The sequence below is a fragment of the Lipotes vexillifer genome, unplaced genomic scaffold, assembly GCF_000442215.2.
Source record: "Lipotes vexillifer unplaced genomic scaffold, Lipotes_vexillifer_v1.1 scaffold1044, whole genome shotgun sequence".
In the NCBI taxonomy this organism is placed as follows: Eukaryota; Metazoa; Chordata; class Mammalia; order Artiodactyla; family Lipotidae; genus Lipotes; species Lipotes vexillifer.
Genome location: NW_006779681.1, coordinates 245,470 through 265,205, shown reverse-complemented (window position 1 = coordinate 265,205; position 19,736 = coordinate 245,470). Strand labels below are relative to the sequence as shown.

Sequence of the window (19,736 nt, the reverse complement as noted above, 5' to 3'; positions counted from 1 at the left end):
CTTTATCAAAGATAAGGTGAGCATATGTGTGGGGGTTTATCTCTGGGCTCTAGTAGTTTTCTGGTGTCATCTTTAGGATTCTCTATGTATAGAATCGTGTCATCTGCAAACAGTGACAGTTTTACTTCTTCTTTTCCAATTTGTATTTCTTTTGTTTCTTTTTCTTCTGTGATAGACGTGGCTAGGACTTCCAAAACTATGCTGAATAATAGTGGTGAGAGTGGACATCCTTGTCTTGTTTCTGATCTTAGTGGAAATGCTTTCAGTTTTTTACCATTGAGAAAGATGTTTGCTATGGGTTTGTCGTATATGGCCTTTATTATGTTGAGGTAGGTTCCCTCTATGCTGACTTTCTGGAGAGTTTTTATCATAAATGTGTGTTGAATTTTGTCAAAAGCTTTCTCTACATCTATTGAGATGATCATATGGTTTTTATTCTTCAATTTGTTAATATAGTGTATCACATTGATTGGTTTGTGATATTGAAGAATCCTTGCATCCCTGGGATAAATCCCACTTGGTCATGGTGTATGATCCTTTTAATGTGTTGTTGGATTCTGTTTACTAGTATTTTCTTGAGGATTTTTGCATCTATATTCATCAGTGATATTGGTCTTAATTTTCTTTTTTTATAGTATCTTTGTCTGGTTTTGGTATCAGGGTGATGGTGGCCTCATAGAATGAGTTTGGAAGTGTTCCTTCCACTGTAATTTTTTGGAAGAGTTTGAGAAAGATGGGTGTTAGCTCTTCTCTAAATGTTTGATAGAATTCACCTGTGAAGCCATGTGGTCCTGGGCTTTTGTTTGTTGAAAGATTTTTAATCACAGTTTCAATTTCATGACATGTGTTTGCTCTGTTCATATTTTCTATTTCTTCCTGGTTCAGTCTTGGAAGGTTATACCTTTCTAAGAATTTTAGAATTCTTTTTTCTAATTTCTATTAGAATTCTAATTTTAAAATTTAGAGTTTAGATCATTGTGTGTTCATTGTTATTTGTCTCTAGGTATTTTTTGATTTCCTCCATGACTTCTTCAGTGATCTCTTGGTTATTTAGTAACATATTGTTTAGCCTCCATGTGTTTGTGTTTTTTACGTTTTTTTCCCTGTAATTCATTTCTAATCTCATAGCCTTGTGGTCAGAAAAGATGCTTGGTATTATTTCAATTTTCTTAAATTTACTGTGGCTTGATTTGTGACCCAAGATGTTATCTATCCTGTAGAATGTTCCACGTGCACTAGAGAAGAAAATTTAACCTGCTGTTTTTGAATGGAATGTCCTATAAATATCAATTAAATCTATGTGGTCTATTGTGTCATTTAAGGCTTCTGTTTCCCTATTTATTTTCATTTTGGTTGATCTGTCCATTGGTATAAGTGAGGTGTTAAAATCTCCCACTATTATTGTTACTGTTGATTTCTTCTTTTATAGCTGTTAGCAGTTGCCTTATGTATTGAGGTGCCACTCTGTTGGGTGCATATATATTAGTAATTGTTATATCTTCTTCTTGGTTTGATCCCTTGATCATTAGGTCGTGTCCTTCCTTGTCTCTTGTAACATTCTTTGTTTTAAAGTCTATTTTATCTGATATGAGTATTGCTACCCTAGCTTCCTTTTGATTTCCATTTGCATTGAATATCTTTTTCCATCCCCTCACTTTCAGTCTCTATGTGTCCCTAGGTCTGAAGTGAGTATCCTTAGACAGCATATAGATGGGTCTTGTTTTTGTATCCATTCAGCAAGCCTGTGTCTTTTGGTTGGAGCGTTTAATCCATTCATGTTTAAGGTACTTATTGATATGTATGTTCCTATGACCATTTTCTTAATTGTTTTGTGTTTGTTTTTGTAGGTCCTTTTCTTCTCTTGTGTCTCCCACTTAGAGAAGTTCCTTTAGCATTTGTTGTAGAGCTGGTTTGGTGGTGCTCAATTCTCTTAGCTTTTGATTGTCTGTAAAACTTTTGATTTTTCCATCAAATCTGAATGAGATCCTTGCCAGGTAGAGTAATCTTGGTTGTAGGTTCTTCGCTTTCATCACTTTAAGTATATCAAGTCACTCCCTTCTGGCTTGTAGAGTTTCTGCTGAGAAATCGCTGTTAACCTTATGGGAGTTCCCTTGTATGTTATTTGTCATTTTTCCCTTGCTGCTTTCAACAATTTTTATCTTTAATTTTTGCCAATTTTATTACTATGTGTCTTGGTGTCTTTCTTCCTTGGGTTTATCCTGTATGGGACTCTCTGTACTTCCTGGACTTGGGTAGCTATTTCCTTTCCCATGTTTGTTAGGGAAGTTTTCGACTATAATCTCTTCAAATATTTTCTCTGGCCCTTTCTCTCTTCTCCTTCTGCGACCCCTATAATGCAAATGTTGTTGCATTTAATGTTGTCCCAGAGGTCTCTTAGGCTACCTTCATTTCTTTTCATTCTTTTATCTTTATTCTATTCCACAGCAGTGAATTCCACCATTTTGTCTTCCAGGTCACTTATCCGTTCTTCTGCCTCAGTTATTCTGCTATTGATTCCTTCTAGTGTAGTTTTCATTTCAGTTATTGTATTGTTCATCTCTGTTTGTTTGTTCTTTAATTCGTCTAGGTCTTTGTAAGACATTTCTTGCATCTTCTCAATCTTTGCCTCCATTCTTTTTCCAAGGTCCTGGATGATCTTCACTATCATTATTTTGAATTCTTTTTCTGGAAGGTTGCCTATCTCCACTTTATTTAGTTGTTTTTCTAGGGTTTTATCTTGTTCCTTCATCTGGTTCCTTCAAAAGGCCCTAGGCCTTTTCATCTTGTCTATCTTTCTGTGAATGTGGTTTTTGTTCCACAGGTTGCAGGATTGTATTTCTTCTTGCTTCTGCTGCCTGCCCTCTGGTAGATGAGGCTATCTAAGAGGTTTGTGCAAGTTTCCTCTAGAAATGTGTTGTTTCATTTCCAAATATTTTGAGGTTTTTCCAGCTATATTTCTGTTATTGATTTCTAGTTTAATTCTACTGAGGTCTGAGAGTAGATTTTATATGATTTCTTTTTTTTTTTAACTGGTTAATGTGTACAAGTTCATTGCCACTAGACCTGTCTTACAAGAAATTCTAAAGGGATTTCTTCAAGTTGAAACAAAGGATGCTAACTAGCAATATGAAAACATATAAAACTCACTGGTAAAGGTAAATATATAATCAAGTTCAGAATACCCTAATACTGTAATGGTGGTAAGTAAATCACTTGTATCTCAAGTATAAAAATTAAAAAACAATATTAAAAGTAACCATAGCTACAATAACATGTTAACGAATGCTCAATATTAAAAGGTGTAAACTATGACATCAGTAATATAAAATATGGGGGGAGAAGTAAAATTGTAGACTTTTTGTATGCAGTTTAAGGTAAGCTGTTATCAGCTTTATCAGCTTTTAAAAAAAATATATCTAGAAGATGTTTTATGTAAGCCTCATAGTAACCACAAAGAAAAAACCTATAGTGGTTACCCAAAAGTAAAGAAAAAGATAAAACATACTATTACCAAAAAAAAAAAAAAAAATCAAAGGAAGACAAGTAAGAAAGGAAAAAAGCAACTAAGGAACTAAAAAATAAATAGAAAACAAATAACAAAATGGCAATAGTAAGTCCTTACCTATCAATAATTACTTTAAATATAAAAGGACTAAATTCTCTAATTGAAAGACACAAGGTGGTTGAATGGATAAAAAAATAAGATCCAACAACATGCTATCTACAAGACACTCACTTTAGCTTTAAGGACACACATAGCTTGAACGTGAATGATGGAAAAAGATATTCCATGCAAATTGAGTGTCAGATAAAATGGACTTTCAGTCAAAATTGGTCACAAGAGAAAAAGAAATATACTAGATAGTGGTAAAGGGGTCAATTCATCAAGAATATACAACAATTGTAAATCCATATGTGCCCAACATTAGAACATCTAAGTATTCTAAACAAATATTTACAGAACTGAGGAGAGAAATAGATAGCAGTATAAAAATAGTAGGGAACATAAATGCCCCACTTTTCACATTGAACAGATCATCCAGACAGAAAATTAATAAATAACACACATGAATAACACTATAGACCTAATGGACCTAAGAGACACATACAGAACATTCCATATAACAGTAACAAAATACACATTTTTCTCAAGTGCACACAAAGTATTCTCCAGGACATTCTATATTGGGTCACAAAGCAAGCCTTAACAAATTTAAGGAGATTGAAACCATATTTAGTGTCTATTCCAACTGCAATGATATGAAACGAGTAATCAGTAACAGGAAAAAACTGCAAATTTCACAATTATGTGGAAACTAAACAACACACTCCTGAATAACAATGAGTCAAAGAAGTAATCAAAAGGAAAATCAGAAAATACTTCGAGACAAACAAAGCTGAAAACACTGCATACCAAAACTTATGGGATGTATCAAAAGCAGTCCTAAGATGGAATTTTATAGCAATAAATTTGTACATTAAGAAAAAAGAAAGATCTCAAATAAACAACCTAAATTTACACCTCGAGGAATTAGAAAAAGAAAAACGAAGAAACCCAACATTAGCAGAAGGAAGAAAATAATAAAGGTTAGAGGAGAAATAAATAAAATAAAGATTAGAAAGATAGAAAAAAATCAATAAAACTGAGTTGGTTTTTTGAAAAGATAAAGAAAATTGACAAAACCTTAACTAGACTAACCAAGGAAAATAAGAGAGGACTCAAAAAACAAAAGTGTAGATGACAGAAGAGATATTACAACTGGTACCACAGAAATACAAAGAATCCTAAGGTTACTATGACAACAAATTGGATAACCTAGAAGGAACAGATAAATTCATAGAAACATACATACAACCTACCAAAACTGAATCATTAAGAAATAGACAACAATAGAACAATAGAACAGATCAGTGATGACTAAGAAGATTGAAACCATAATCGAAAGACTCCCACCAAAGAAAACCCCAGGACGGGATGCTTTCACTGGTGAATTCTACCACAAATTTAAAGAAGAACTTTTTTTTTTTTTTCGGTACACAGGCCTCTCGCTGTTGTGGCCTCTCCCATTGCAGAGCACAGGCTCCGGATGTGCAGGATCAGCAGCCATGGCTCACAGGCCCAGCCGCTCCGCAGCATGTGGGATCTTCCCAGAACGGGCACGAACCCATGTCCCCTGCATCGACAGGCGGACTCTCAACCACTGCACCACGAGGGAAGCCCTAAAGAAGAACTTTTTAAAAAGAAATCCTAAAATTCATATGGTACCACAAAAGACCTGGAATAGCCAAAGAAATCCTGAAAAAGAAGAACAAAGCTAAAGGCATCACACATCCTGGATTCAAACTAAACTACAAAGCTATAATAATCGAAACAGTATGGTACTAGCATAAAAACAGACACACAGTCTAATGGAATAGAATGCAGAGCCCATAAATAAACCCATACAAATACACTTAACTAATATTTGACAATAGAGCTAAGAATACCCAGTGGGGAAAAGATAGTCATTTCAATAAATGGTATTGGAAAAACTGGATATTTACATGCAAAAGAATGAAATATATATATATATATATATAATATATATATATATAATATATATATATATCACTCACAAAAATTAACTTGAAATGGATTAAAGACTTAAATGTAAGGCCTGAAATTCAAACTCTTATAGGAAAACACCGTGACATTGGTCTCTGTGACCATTTTTTAGGTATAACACTAAAAGCACACTCAATAAAAACAAAAATAAACAAGCAGGACTACCTCAAATTAAAAAGCTTCTGCACAGCAATAGAAACAGTCAACAGAATGAAGAGGCAGCCTATGGAATAGGAGAAAATATTTTCAAACCAGCTATCAGATAAGGGGTTAATATCCAAAATGTATAAGAAATTCATACAACTCAATAGCAATAATAATAATAATCTGATTTTAAAATGGACAGAGGGCTGAATAGGCATTTTTTCAAAGAAAACATACAAATGGCCAACAAGTACATGAAAAGATGCACAATATCACTAATCATCAGGGAAATGAAAATCAAAACCACAATGAGATATTACCTCACACATGTTAGAATGGCTATTATCAAAAAGACAAAGGATAACAAGTGTTGGCAAGGTTGTAGAGAAAAGAGAACCCTGTACACTGTCGGTTGGAATGTAAATTGGTGCAGCCACTATGGAAAAAGGTGTGAAAGTTCCTCAAAAAATTAAAAGTAGAACTACCATATGATCCAGCAATCCCACTTCTGGGTATATATCAGAAGGAAACAAAACCACTATCTTGAAGAGATAACTGCACCCCTGTGTTCATGGCAGCATTATTCACAATAGCCTAAACATGGAAACAACCTGCATTATTCACAATAGCCTAAACATGGAAACAACCTAAGTGTCCATGGATGGATGAACAGATGAGATATACATATAATGGAATATTGTAGAATGGTGGTTGCCAGGGGCTGGAGAGGTAATGGGGAGATGTTGGTTGAAGGGTACAAACTTGCACTTAAAAGATGAATAAGTTCTGGATATCTAATGTACAGCATGATGATTACAGTTAACAATACTGTATTATATACTTGAAAGTTGATGAGAAAGTAAATCTTAAATGGTCTCACCATCAAAAAAAAATTGTGTGAGGTGATGGATGTGTTAACTAATCTTATTGTGGTAATCATTTCACAATGTATACATGTATCAAATCTTCACGTTGTATACCTTAAACTTACACAATGTTATATGTTAATTATATCCAATACATCTGGGGGAAAAAAAAAACTTAAAGAGGAGAAGGAGGGGGGGTTAGTTCTACATAAGGTGAAAAAGGCAGAATCACATAATGTCACCACCCAAAGGGTTTCTTAATCATCTATTCAGGTATTTTAAGTTGGCATCCCAGTGGATATATTCATTCTGAGATATGTTCTCTTTGGCCAACACAGGGTTTTTGTTTCGTTTTAACTAACCCAACATTTTTTATAAAGTTCTGAAATCCCAGACTCTCTGGAAAGATGGGAAGACCTGACAAAGCAGAGTCCATATTCCAAGCTGTCAATAATCATTGGCTGAGATTTAACAGCAGGGAATCCCTTTAGACCTTCAGTCTCCTGCCACAATTTCCAGTTCCATTTCTGTAAAGCCAGAGCTTCCCTCTGTGCTTTGCAGCTACCAGTCATCAGAATTTGCAAGTCCTGAGAGTTTAATCCCCTCGCTCAATGTATAAGGAAACCAAGGACCAGAGAGGCAATAGAAATTGCCTAAAATCAGAGCCTGTTGTAAACAAAGTGGAGGGCTCGGGCGTCCCCCTAAAGGCAGGAGGAGGCCCAACTGGGATGGTCTTTGAATGACCAAGGACTTTGGCAGTTGTGGACATCTCAGGTTTTAGTGAGGACTTCGGGATCGGAGCTTTGAGCAGGGTAAGCTGCCCCCAGTCCCCAGCTTCCTCCCGCGGTTCTCCTCCCCCACAACCCTAAAGTCCCATTTTGCACTCCCCGGAGTATCCCTAGCACCAGCTCCCGGAACGATGGAATGCACCCTGGGCTCCTCCAGAAGGAGTCACTGTGTAGAAGGAGCGGACGCTGTCACTGGACTCCCTGGAAGACAGGATCCTCGGATCCTCAGCTCCTTCACTGGCAACCCCCTTGGGGCGCCACCTAGGGGTGCAGAGGGCCTCCCGGGTTCTTCGGAATCTAAAATGCCAAATGTAAATTAGCTAGCTAGTGGGAAGCAGTTGCATAGCACTGGGAGGTCAGCTTGGTGCTTTGTGACCACCTACAGGGTGGGGTAGGGAGGGTAGGAGGGAGACTCAAGAAAGAGGGGATATGGGCATGTATGTATATGTATAGCTGATTCACTTTGTTATAAAGCAGAAACTAACACACCATTATAAAGCAATTATACACCAATAAAGATGTTTAAAAAAAAATAAAAGGCTACTGCGTTCCATTCACACGGGGGTACGGAGGGCTCAGAAACTCTCTAGAGGGACCCACCCGCGCCAAGGAGGCTAGAGCTCCATGCGTCCGGCGCCTGGGGAGCACCAGTTGCAGGAGCCGAGTGCCCACCCTTCGCCTCCGCGCAGAGACAGGCGGGGACCCCGGGGCGGAGCCGAGCGCGGGGCGGGCGCACTCGGCCGCGCCCCAGAAGCCGGGAAGAGCTTCGCGGGCGGAGCGCCAACGCTAGCGGGAACCCGGAGACTGCGACTCGCCTGGGAAGCGCGCTGAGCCAAAGCGGAAGCCCCTAGGTGCAGAGCTCCGCGCAGTACTGGGGTTCCAGTGGCCGGGTGGGGGGCGTCGCCCGGGCTGAGGGGTCCGATGCCCACTTCTTTCTCTGGGGTCTTCGGGACGCTTTGCCTTCTGCCGCCCTAGGGATGCGCCCTGGCTGACTCGCACTAGAGGAGTGGGTGCCCTCAGATGACCAGGCCGGGGACCGTAGGCTGGGACTGGGCAGTGAGGCCGCAGACCGAGGGAGCCAGTGGGTGGGCGGGCGCCAAGCTGCCAGTGGGCGGGGGGCGCCCTCGGGAAGGTGAGCAGGAAAGGGGAGGAATTTTCTCTGGGAAAATTCCCGTTCACCGTCTCCTCCCTCCACCCCCAGTTTTCTTCCCGCCTGGAGATCCCACAGGCTTTGCTTCTCTAGCTTAAATTTCCGACGATTTCCGCCCCTGCCGGGGCAGCGCCTCCGGGAGCCGCGCGGCCGTGCCGGCCGGTTAATAAGCGAGAGGAAGGACGGGGATCTTGGAGCGGGCTGGTCAAGGGCAGCGAGTGCATCCAGCGGTAACGGGGAGGGGACCTGCTCTAGCCCGGGCGCCCGCTGTCTCCTCGCGGGTCCCGGGACCGAAGAGCAGCCGAACGTAGAAGCCGAGAGGGCGCAACTCCCGCTTCTCCGTCTCAGGCTGTGCAGTGTCTGTGGGGGTTGGGGTCTCGCGTGAGACGGAGAGGCGACCCAAAAAGAGGACGCCCCCAGCTGCGGTTTTGAGCCTCCCCTCGGGTATATAGTAGGCAGGCGCGCCGCAGGTTGGAGTGTCCCCGCCACCCTGCGACTGCTGTCCCTTCCGGGAGCAGTTCCTGTCCTTCGTTCACCCTCTCTTCTCACAGGGCTGGGCCAAACCTACTGTCCAGTTTGGTCCACTTCTTGCTTCCAGCATTCCACAGCCCCCACACTTGGAGTCCTTTCCAGGTGTGCTAAGAGGTGGGGGAAGGTGGTTCATGGCTGGATGGCCGGGAACCCCATTCCTCAGGTGCTGGATCTGGGTTCTTTTTCCAGTCCGTCAGAGATAGCGTGCCCAGACACAATAGTGCCCAGTCTCCTGAGGGCTCAGTACTTCAGAGACTTTACTTCCTCCCCCGCGGGCATCTGGAGGCACCAAGAATGTAGAGGACTTAGGCAGCCCTCAGGCCCTCCTGGGTCCTCACTGACACTCCCCCCACCCCCTTTGGGTGGCTGTTTTCAGTTAAGCGAGGTCTTGGAGCAGCCACCACTTTCAGAGGACACAGACTTTGGTGACAAGATGTGGTACCTCCCAATCAAGGCTGATTCTGGAAGGGGAGCTGGGGGCCTGGTGAAGGGACAGCTCAAAAGAGTGGAGACAGGGAAGGGGAGCAGACAGAGGACTTCTTTCTAGAGTGGCCCAGCAGCGCAGCAGGAGAATTCCCTCCCACCCACAGGCCCCTCCACCTGCAGAGTCCTGGTCAGGATCCTCATTCATTCCTTCAGCAGATTCCTATCCAGCCCCTACTCTGTGCCAGGCCCTGGGCTAGGCAAAAGGAATTTGGTTTACAGGAAAACTGGGATTCAGAGAGCATAAATCACTGGCCCAAGTTGACTCAGCCTGTCCATGTGAAAATGGTGATTTCCAAGTCTGTGGACTGGCCAGGACAGAGGGAGCAGTCCCTGCTTGGGGGGAAGGACCCTGCTGTATCCCCATCCTCTGGCTTCATTGTCCCTGACCAACAGCTGGCACAATGTTGTGACTGCCATAGAGTCCTGGGCCAGCTGCCTGAGCAGCTGGGAAAAACTTACAGAAGACCCCTATGGGGGCTGCTGGGGGGAGGGGGACTGGGCAGTCAAACTGGTCCTGGTCCCTGGACAAAGGGCAAAGATAAACATTCTTCTTGAGTGTCTCTGGGGAGTCCAATCCATCCCATGCCCAGTCCCTCTCGACAGCCAATAGAGGGTTTCCCAATTTCCAGAACTCATGTGTCCTCCCCTCTGTGCCATGGGTAGTTCTGTCTGTGGGTTAGACACTGCATCTGGTTGGCCTATACCTGGGGGAACTCCGGGAGGATGGTACCAGGTGTTCTCCTACATTTTGCCTATACCTGGGGGGACTCTGGGAGGATGCTACCAGGTGTTCTCCTATATTTTATCAACTGGTTGTGTCTCCTTCCAGGATCCATGATGGCATCTTGACTCCCCACAGATGTGGGCAGGGTGCTAAGATCTCTGACCTCATGAAAGCAGAGGGTCTGGACCTCCAGCTCAGAGTACTCAGACCACGGAGACTCCTGCACTCACTGGCAAGCTTCACCATGGCAGCCCAGAATGGAAACACTAGTTTTGCAACCAACTTCAGTATATCCCAAGACCATGCCTCCTCCCTCCCCTTCAACTTCAGTTACGGTGATTACGACCTCCCTCTAGATGAGGATGAGGATATGACCAAGACTCACACCTTCTTTGCAGCCAAGATCATTATCGGGGTGGCACTTGTGGGCATCATGCTGATTTGTGGCATTGGAAACTTTGTCTTTATCACTGCCCTTGCCCGCTATAAGAAGCTGCGCAACCTCACCAACCTGCTCATTGCTAACCTGGCCATCTCCGACTTCATGGTGGCCATTGTCTGCTGCCCCTTTGAGATGGACTACTATGTGGTGCACCAGCTCTCCTGGAAGCACGGCCATGTGCTCTGTGCCTCTGTCAACTACCTGCGTACCGTCTCACTCTATGTCTCCACCAATGCCCTGCTGGCCATCGCTATCGACAGGTGAGGATGTTGGATAGGGGTAAACATGGAGGTGGCCCAGGTTACCTCTTTCCTCACTTCAGCTAAACGTTGGCATTACTCCAGATCCAAATGCGTGCCCATCTATCAAGGCAAAAGGAGACTTGGTTTCTCCAGTTGTGGCTCATGTTCTCCCAAATGTGGACAAGATTGAGGCTCCTGAGCCTCCCAGCTCTGGGCCATGCCCCCATACACCACATCTGCTTCAGATACAGGCATGTCATATAACCAAGAGCTTCACCAAACACAAAAGCAAAAGCAGCAAGTTTAGGCAGGTTACCACTTAGAAGTCATGTTAACTAGGTTAGCCAGGGCAGCTTCAAGTCAAGATAGCATGTGTGAAGTTTTTCCTGTAACTACTACCCAAAGATATAGAACATTTCCATCCCCTAGAAAGTTTCCTTGTGACCCTTACCAGTCATTCCTCCCACCCTAGTCAACCACTGATCTGATTTCTAGCATCATAGTTTAGTTTTGCCTATTTTTTAACTTCATAAAAATGGAATCATACAGTATGTACTCTTGTTTTTGGTGACTTTGTGGCAGAGCTGATTTTAAAATAAGATTACAGGGTTCAGTTGCAAAAAAGAGGGAAGGACATTCTTGCCTTTCTTTTTTGCATACATCCATGCGCTTATTTGCATATATTTGCATGAGATGCTCTGTAAGTCCTTGATCTATTGTAAATTTATAAAGTATAATTTCTAATAGCAGCTTCAGACAAATCTTATACATGTTTTATTTATGTAAATAGCTGTAGGCCAGCACTGGACTACCAGTGGCTCTGTTTGAGGGGGGTAATTTGTGTCACGTCTTCTTGGTCCACCATTGTGAGTTATGCTCATTTTGATGATGTGTTTTTAATCATCTTTTTCCCTTTTATCTCCTTTCAACTCCAGTTTTTCCCTTATTCTCAGTGCTATTTAGGTCTGTGGTCCTTTTTAATCAACCCAGTGATTATTTTTCATTTATGATAATATAATACACATACAGGTATAAGAGGCATCTTCCTATTTATAACTTAATTCCTGCAAGAAAAAACAATTTTGTTATCACAACTCTGAGGCTCGTAAGCCCTAAACCCAGTGTTTATGAAACTTACCTATCAACCAAATGCACAAAATTCCCCAGGGGAAATGATACAAAGTATGTTTGGTACAATGGTACAAAGTCAGATTCCTGGGCCCCTACTGAATGGGAATCCCCTGGGCTAGGGCCCAGGCATCTGCATTTTACCCAATCCCTGAATGATTCTGATGTTTACTCAAGTGAGTTACCACTGTTCTCATCACCTTTGTTCCATTGAAACCTTTGTCTTCCTAATGTAGTTGTGGGGTTTTTCTTTCTTTCTCTTTCTTTTTTTTTCTTTCTTTCTTTCTTTCCTTCTTTCTTCCTTCCTTCCTTTCTTTTTTCTTTCTTTGTTTTCTTTCTTTCTTTCCTTCCTTCTTTTCTTTCTTTCTTTCTTTCTTTCTTCCTTCCTTTCTTTCTTTCTTTCTTTCATTCTTTCTTTCCTTCTTTCTTCTTTCTTTTGTAACATGGGAGATTCTCAGGAAGCAACCATTCTGTTACAATACAGAGTGGTTCATTTTCCACCCCAAACCAGCTCTGCCTCAGTCAGCTTCCAGCTCTGTCAGCCATTCCACCAACTCCCAGTCACCCAAGCAGGAGATACTACCATCATCCTTTTCCTTTCTCCCTGTTCTACTGCCACCCACACACCCCTACACCAGGTGTAGCCTTACACCAGATCCTGACAATAGTCCCTCCAGCTTCATCTCTTGGCAAGTCATGGCTGGACCATCATAATGCTCCTCTAACTAGTCTCTTCACCCCATCAGGAGCCCCTGACTGTCCCTTGAAATCTATACTCATCTATATTAAGCATCAGAATATCACCACTGAAGAGTCTTTCTAATATATCTCATTCCTTACAAAACCTCCAAAAGTTTTGATGCCTATAGAACACATGCCAAATCCTGAGTCTAGCACTCCAGAGTCTGTAATCTGACACCAATCTTTTAATCTCATGCTGTGTCTGGGGACACAGACAGTCTTTTCCAAAGGACATTGTGTTTTAAGCATAATAACCACTTCTATCTTCATGTTTCCATAGTGCTTAGTGCAGAGCCTCAAACCTGTGCCTTAGTGTGGTTTACCCCTAAAATAGACCCTGAGACAAGGATTCATGTGCAGGTAGCCCTCAGTAAGCACCTATAGGGAGATAGGAAATGAGGCAGGCAAGGGAAGGCAGTCAATACAAGCTGTGTTATTGAACAAGTTTCCACTGTGCACAGCTGATGCTTATTCCTGCCACAGAACTCTTGGAGCTGGTGTAGATCACACCTCAGAGTTCTCCCAGGAGTGAGAGGTGGGAGGGAACTAGGATATTTATACACCAACCCTCATAAGTCATTTGTCAGGGCCACTCTGGAAATTCTGTGCAAGTTACCAAGAGGACTCTGGAAGCCAGAGAAGGCCTTCCAACAAAGAAATGCAGGTGTTAGCAGGTGGCAGTGGACAGGCATACAGTGAAGTGATAAAAGCAAAGGGATAAGAGAGGGGGACCAACAGCATCTGCTACAACCTGGTAGATCCACAGGTTGCTGGGTTCTACTGTGTGCCCAACCTATGCGTATGGAAACATAAAGTAGTAGAAGACACAGTCTTTGACCTCAGGGAGCTTTTCTTCCACACAAAAACCAGAATAATCTAGTGATGTGAAGAGTAACTCAGAGAAAGGCAGATGATTATGTTAGTGATGCAGTCTGGGAACGCTTCATGAGGAAGGTGTTGCAATTCGAGTGTGCTATTCTGACCACCTCCTATTCACCCCGTTGATGAATGCAGGACTCTCCAGCACCAATAGTAATAGATAACTGAACACACAACACCTGAAACTAGAACAATGAGGGTGAAAGAGCTTGGTTGGTCTCATATACTGCCAGCCCAGGGGAGGAGAACACTGCACACCAGGCAGGGTCATGTGGGAGCTGTGCTTGGGAATAGAATGAACCAGCAGGGGATGTGAGCAGCAGTGTCTATAGTGACAAGAGGCTGCCACTGGAGGATGTGATTGACTTGTTTGGATGATTTTGCCAACTGGCAGGGAGGTGAAACCCATTAGGTTGAGGATTGGGGGTGCAGCTATTCCCACTGATAGAGGAACTAGCAGGACAAGAGCCTTTCTCACTGGGTGGAGGGATATATCTGGTGAAAACAGAGGAACTCACAGCTAGGCTTTTGGGGCCCTGTAGATGTCAAAGCAACATATGGAATTTCAGCCCTTACAATCCAGGACCCTAATAAATAAATAGCACCCCTCTTTCTCACTCAGTTTCAAACCAACTGAAAAATAAGGCAAAATGATAAGATGAATGACGGCCAAACTCTCACTTTTGCTGAGATGACATTAATATTAAATAATGGGCTTCTATCTGTAGGCATGGGGACCACATCCTACTCAGAATTAGATAAACCTGCAAACCCTGACACAGGCAGCAGCAGAAGAGCAAGGTTCATGTGCAGAGAGCCTAGAAGGGATGATATTTGAAGTCAGAGAGAACCCAGAAAAAGAGTGTTGACCTCAAGAAACACACATCCAAGCAGATAGATGGCAGATATCCCTCTTGCCAATGAATGAGTCATGGGAAAAGATGGGTTTAAACAAAATATTATAGCTTCCACCATGCTTTATGTACATTTACCTTCTCAAATAGAATGTTTCAAAAAGCCTGCAAGGTTGTCTGTAAAGTTATTTTTATCTCTCTTTCACAGATGAAGAAACTAAGTCCCAGGAGCATAAGTAATTTATTCAAGAATTTAGGTGCAGAGCTGAAATCCAGGGCTTCTGAATAATGCCTAGGCCAGTGTTCTTTATTTTATTATTTAGCTGATGACAACTCTGAATTTTGGAACATCCTATAGGATAAGGAATTGGAATTTAGGAGTTGACAACAGATTAAGCAGGGCTGTGGAAGTTCTCTTTGGCATTGGTTACTGAGATACTTTTCATGCAAGAACCAGACTGAGAGAGTTATTAAGTCTTGAATTAGTTCTGCATTATCTAAGGACTTTGGACTCAGTATGATAGGCAGAATAATGACGCCCCCAAGATATTGACATCCTAATCCCCAGAATACGTTATGACTAAGGGGAATTAAGATAGCAGATGGAATTAAGGTTGCTAATTAGCTGATCATAAAATAAGGACATGAGACTGTATTATCCAGGTGGGCCCAGTGTAATCACAAAGGTCCTTAGATGTGCAAGAGGGAGGCAGAAAAGTCAGTGTGATGTGTTGTGGGAAGGGCTTGACTGGTCACTGGTGGCTTTGAACATGAAAGGGGGCCCTAAGCCCTTGGCCCTAAGCCAAGAAATGCAGGCAGCCCTAAACAAGAAACAAATGAGATTTTCCCCTCAGAGCCTCCAGAAAGGAACACAGTCCTACCAACACTTTGATTTTAGCCCAGTGAGACACATGTCAGACTTCTGACATCCAAAACTGTAAGATAATTAATTTGTGCTGTCTAAGCCACTGAGTTTGTGGTAATTTGTTACAACAGCAACAGGAAGATGATACACTCAGTATCAGAGAGAGACAGTGATTGTGAGATGTCCCTGCCTCAGTGAAAGATTGGCTAGCCCATTTGTTCCAATCTCCAGCCCTGTGAGCCTTGTGCTACCCAGGCAAGTCACGCAGGTTAACTTGGAAAAGCTGGGTCCCATGGATGGGTGAAGAACTCCAGTAAGCACTGCTTATTAATATATACAGCTAGGGTGTAGCCAATGGTTGGGATGGGATGCAACTTTATCTCATGTCTTCAGAAAGCTGCAAGCTGGGGAGAGCCAGGCTGCCATGAGATCTCCTAATTGAAGTCTATAGAGTCAGAGCTGCCAGTGGGCAAGGGGAAGGCAAGAGCCAATAAAACAATCTCATGACAGACATATTGCCAGGGACAGACAGAAATAACATGGCAGAAGGCCTTCTTGGTCAAGTCAGAAACTTGGAAAGGTGACCAAAGTGTCTTGTTACAATAGAAGGGTAAATTGGATACAATTTCTACGGGTGGCTTCCTGCTCTTGGTCATAACCTGACTCAAGCTCCAGGTAAGAGGTACATATTCATTTCCAAGGTTGTATTGTTTCTTCCCTACCCCTCATGCCTCTTTTCTTCCTCCACCTTCCTCCACCACCTCTTCCTCCACCTTCCTCCACCACCTCTTCCTCTCCATAAAATGCACAGGAATGATTCCAGGGCACTAAATTACCTAAATAGGTGTTGTTAGGTTTTTCTGGAAAGAAGGTATTCAACCTACACAAATGAGCTCATTTCCCACTAAGGGCTCCAACCTCTTTCCCAGGCAGCGTTGCTCATTGGAAAGAGCAGGATAAAAGTTTTATGCTGTGTGCTGCTTTACACACCTTCTCATCTGAGCTTGAGACAGCCCAGGGAGTTGGGTGTAAAAGTTTTGTATCAGGAGCCTGGATTCTGTTCCCTGTACCAAGTGAGCTTGGGCAAGTCATTTACAACTCACTAGATTCCTCAGATTCTACCCTTAGTCCACTCCCGCTCTGTAATGCAGGATGACACCTGAGGGGAGGAGAGAGAAATTCCTAGTCCACAGCTCTTCTTTCACCTCTACACCAGAAGATATTTGGATTGAAGAGTTTTGAAAGAATTATGTTCTTAGGCAGAATGACAAGCTGGAAAGCCAAGGTGGTATCAATAGGACTTACAATCATGATAGGCCACATGTACATGCCACACCTAGTACATGCCAAGCATTTCACAAACATTATAATATTTAATATTCACAGCAGCCCTGCAAGGTAGGTGTCATTTTATTTCATGTGCATCTGAGGAAACGAATCTCAGAGAGACTGAGTGATTCACTCCAGCCAAGATTTATTCTGTCTGTTTGACCCAAATCCTGTGCTGTTTACACTAAATCACTCCTCTCCTCCAAATGCCAAATGATGTTGCTAAAATAAGATGAAGCACGTTGATGTTGGAAAATTAGGTACGTGGGGAGTCATTGTGCCATTTTGTATGCTACTGTGGGTGTTTGGGTTAGTTAAAAGCCAATAATGATTACAAGCACACATCATTATCACTGATAGCTTCCCTCCCCCACCAGATATCTCGCTATCGTTCACCCCTTGAAACCACGGATGAATTATCAAACAGCCTCCTTCCTGATCGCTTTGGTCTGGATCGTATCCATCCTCATCGCCATCCCATCAGCCTACTTCACAACGGAAACCGTCCTCTTTATTGTCAAATGCCAGGAAAAGATCTTCTGCGGCCAGATCTGGCCAGTGGACCAGCAGCTCTACTATAAATCCTACTTCCTCTTCATCTTCGGCATCGAGTTCCTGGGCCCAGTGGTCACCATGACCCTGTGCTACGCCAGGATCTCCCGGGAGCTCTGGTTCAAGGCGGTCCCTGGTTTCCAGACGGAACAGATCCGGAAGCGGGTGCACTGCCGCCGGAAGACAGTGCTGGTGCTCATGTGCATCCTCACGGCCTACGTGCTGTGCTGGGCGCCTTTCTACGGCTTCACCATCGTGCGCGACTTCTTCCCCACTGTATTCGTGAAGGAGAAGCACTACCTCACAGCCTTTTATGTCGTCGAGTGCATCGCCATGAGCAACAGCATGATCAACACCGTTTGCTTCGTGGCCGTCAAGAACAACACCATGAAGTACTTCAAGAAGATGCTACTGCTCCACTGGCGGCCCTCCCATGGCGGGAGCAAGTCCAGCGCTGACCATGACCTCAAAACCAGCGGCCTGCTGGCCACAGAAAAGGTGGATTGTATCAGGCTGAAGTGACCCACTGGTGTTTCATAATGGAAAACCCAAAAGCCAGTACTTGGAGCACAATTCACCAATAACCAAGTTCACAGACTACTTGGGGAAAGGGCAACTGTGTTCACACCTCACTGCTCTCAAGGAGCTGGATGCTTCTGGAGTCCTAAAATGTGATGCAACTAGACACAAACCACAGCAGCTGACATTTACTGATACCTGCTCCACACCTACTGTGTGCACAACCACACCAGCAAGATTAGATAAGGGCAACAGGAGCTGACATTTACTGATTACCTACTGTGCGAAAATATTTAAATAGCAAAATGAAATGGCAGAAGCCATTGGAGTCATTAAGCTATATCCAGATATTTAGGTGGTCAAACAGAGGCCACAGATGGTTATCTAGACTCATTCTTCATCTTTCCTCATTCTATATCTGGCCAATGCAGGAAAGTCAAAGCCTACAGAATGCAGCACAATGGAGATAAAAGGGTGAATTAGAGTGTGGGGTTTACAGCCTCATGGGAAGACAATTCACGCCATCACACTGAGCTTTCCCACCCAGATCTTATGACCTCCCTAGAACATTCTCTAGGATTCTGGCTGCCAGAAAAGAATTTTTCTCATAACCAGGTCATTGGTTATCTATAATGGTGTAATTTCAAAGGAAAGAACCAAAAAATTTTCTTTTCCTCTGATGCTTGAAAACTCATTATTCTTTTGGGTGAAGACAGACAATCCTGAAATGAGGAACACATCCAGTTCCTGAAACCTTAATGTGAAGAATGTCAGCAGCTCTAGTGTCAGGGAGTAATGGGACAGAGAAAGGGGTGGAGTTTGCCACTGGCAATGAACATAATCTTTGTGGCCATTTTGCTAAGGCCTGGGCCACTTTTCTAGAACACACCCTCCCTTGCAAAGATGAGCTCTACTTGGAATCCAGAGACCTGAGTTCAAGTCCTAATTCATGTGACCTAGATGTTTACTGTCTCTGCATCTCAGTTTTGTTCAACGAAACAGGGCTGATAAAAATATCTTCTCTGCCTGCCTTACAGGACTGTTGGGCAAGCCCACTGAGGTCATAGTTTGTAAAAGTGCTTTTCAACTATACAAGTGATGAGAATGGATAAGAGATATTGAATGATTTGTTTGGACCCCATCCACTGTGGCTTATTATGGAGAAACACTCCCACTTTTTCAACCTTAGTCTATGGACCAGTGATCCCTGAACTCTTCTCAGTGCAGTCCATCTACATCAGGGCAAAAAAGGAATCCTTGTCCTGGGTTATAATCAGAAAGATTCAACTTCAGAGTCTCAGTTACCCACACCCCACTCCAAACTTTCAGTATCCCTGTGGTCATAGAAGTGTTGATAGTCTTCCCTGCATGTTGCTAAACAGCACACCCCAGGGCTGCCTAAGTCTGTATTATCACACATCTGTGGTAATTGTGTGTAGTTGTCTTCATTTCTTCCTGATTCATTTTGAAGCAGAGTCTATACAAATGGTTTGGGATTGACCCAAATGACCCACATTTGGGCAATTCCTGCTCTTCTATACTGAAGGGGTTATTTAGTTGTTTGCTTGTCTCTGTGTGTGTATGTGTGTGTGTTTAATTAATTGTTGGTGTTTTTAATCCAACAGTGATGTTTCAACCAACATTTTCCTCCATCACCACCCAGCAGGTTCACCTTCAGCCCAATCATTGTACCCTCAGAAAATGCAAACTCACTTTAACATTAGGCTAAGCCAAATTGTTTATAAATTCTGATTAGACAAAATTACACAATGCATTCTAAAGCCAAGCAAGTAAATATTTTGGGGTTATCTGCATTTTCACAAATATGATAACTGCATTTTTATTTATTACCCCTGTCCTGACTCTTCTCCTAAAGATGATTCTTTAAGAG

At 42.9% G+C, this 19,736-nt stretch overlaps 1 protein-coding gene across 1 annotated transcript; it reads left to right on the top strand.

Annotated features, from left to right (window-relative positions):
* Positions 1-10,537: 10,537 nt before the first annotated feature.
* PROKR2 (prokineticin receptor 2) lies at positions 10,538-17,913 on the top strand. The gene is made up of 2 exons (XM_007452864.1): positions 10,538-10,996; positions 17,152-17,913. The coding sequence occupies exons 1-2, from the start codon at positions 10,539-10,541 to the stop codon at positions 17,846-17,848; spliced, it is 1,155 nt and encodes a 384-aa protein (XP_007452926.1). The 5' UTR covers position 10,538; the 3' UTR covers positions 17,849-17,913.
* Positions 17,914-19,736: the final 1,823 nt, after the last annotated feature.

Coding starts and splice junctions, on each gene's coding strand:
- PROKR2 (XM_007452864.1), top strand. CDS start 10,539: ATGGCAGCCCAGAATGGAAACACTAGTTTTGCAACCAACTTCAGTATA. Junction 10,997..17,151: donor CTGGCCATCGCTATCGACAG/GTGAGGATGTTG, acceptor CTCCCCCACCAG/ATATCTCGCTATCGTTCACC.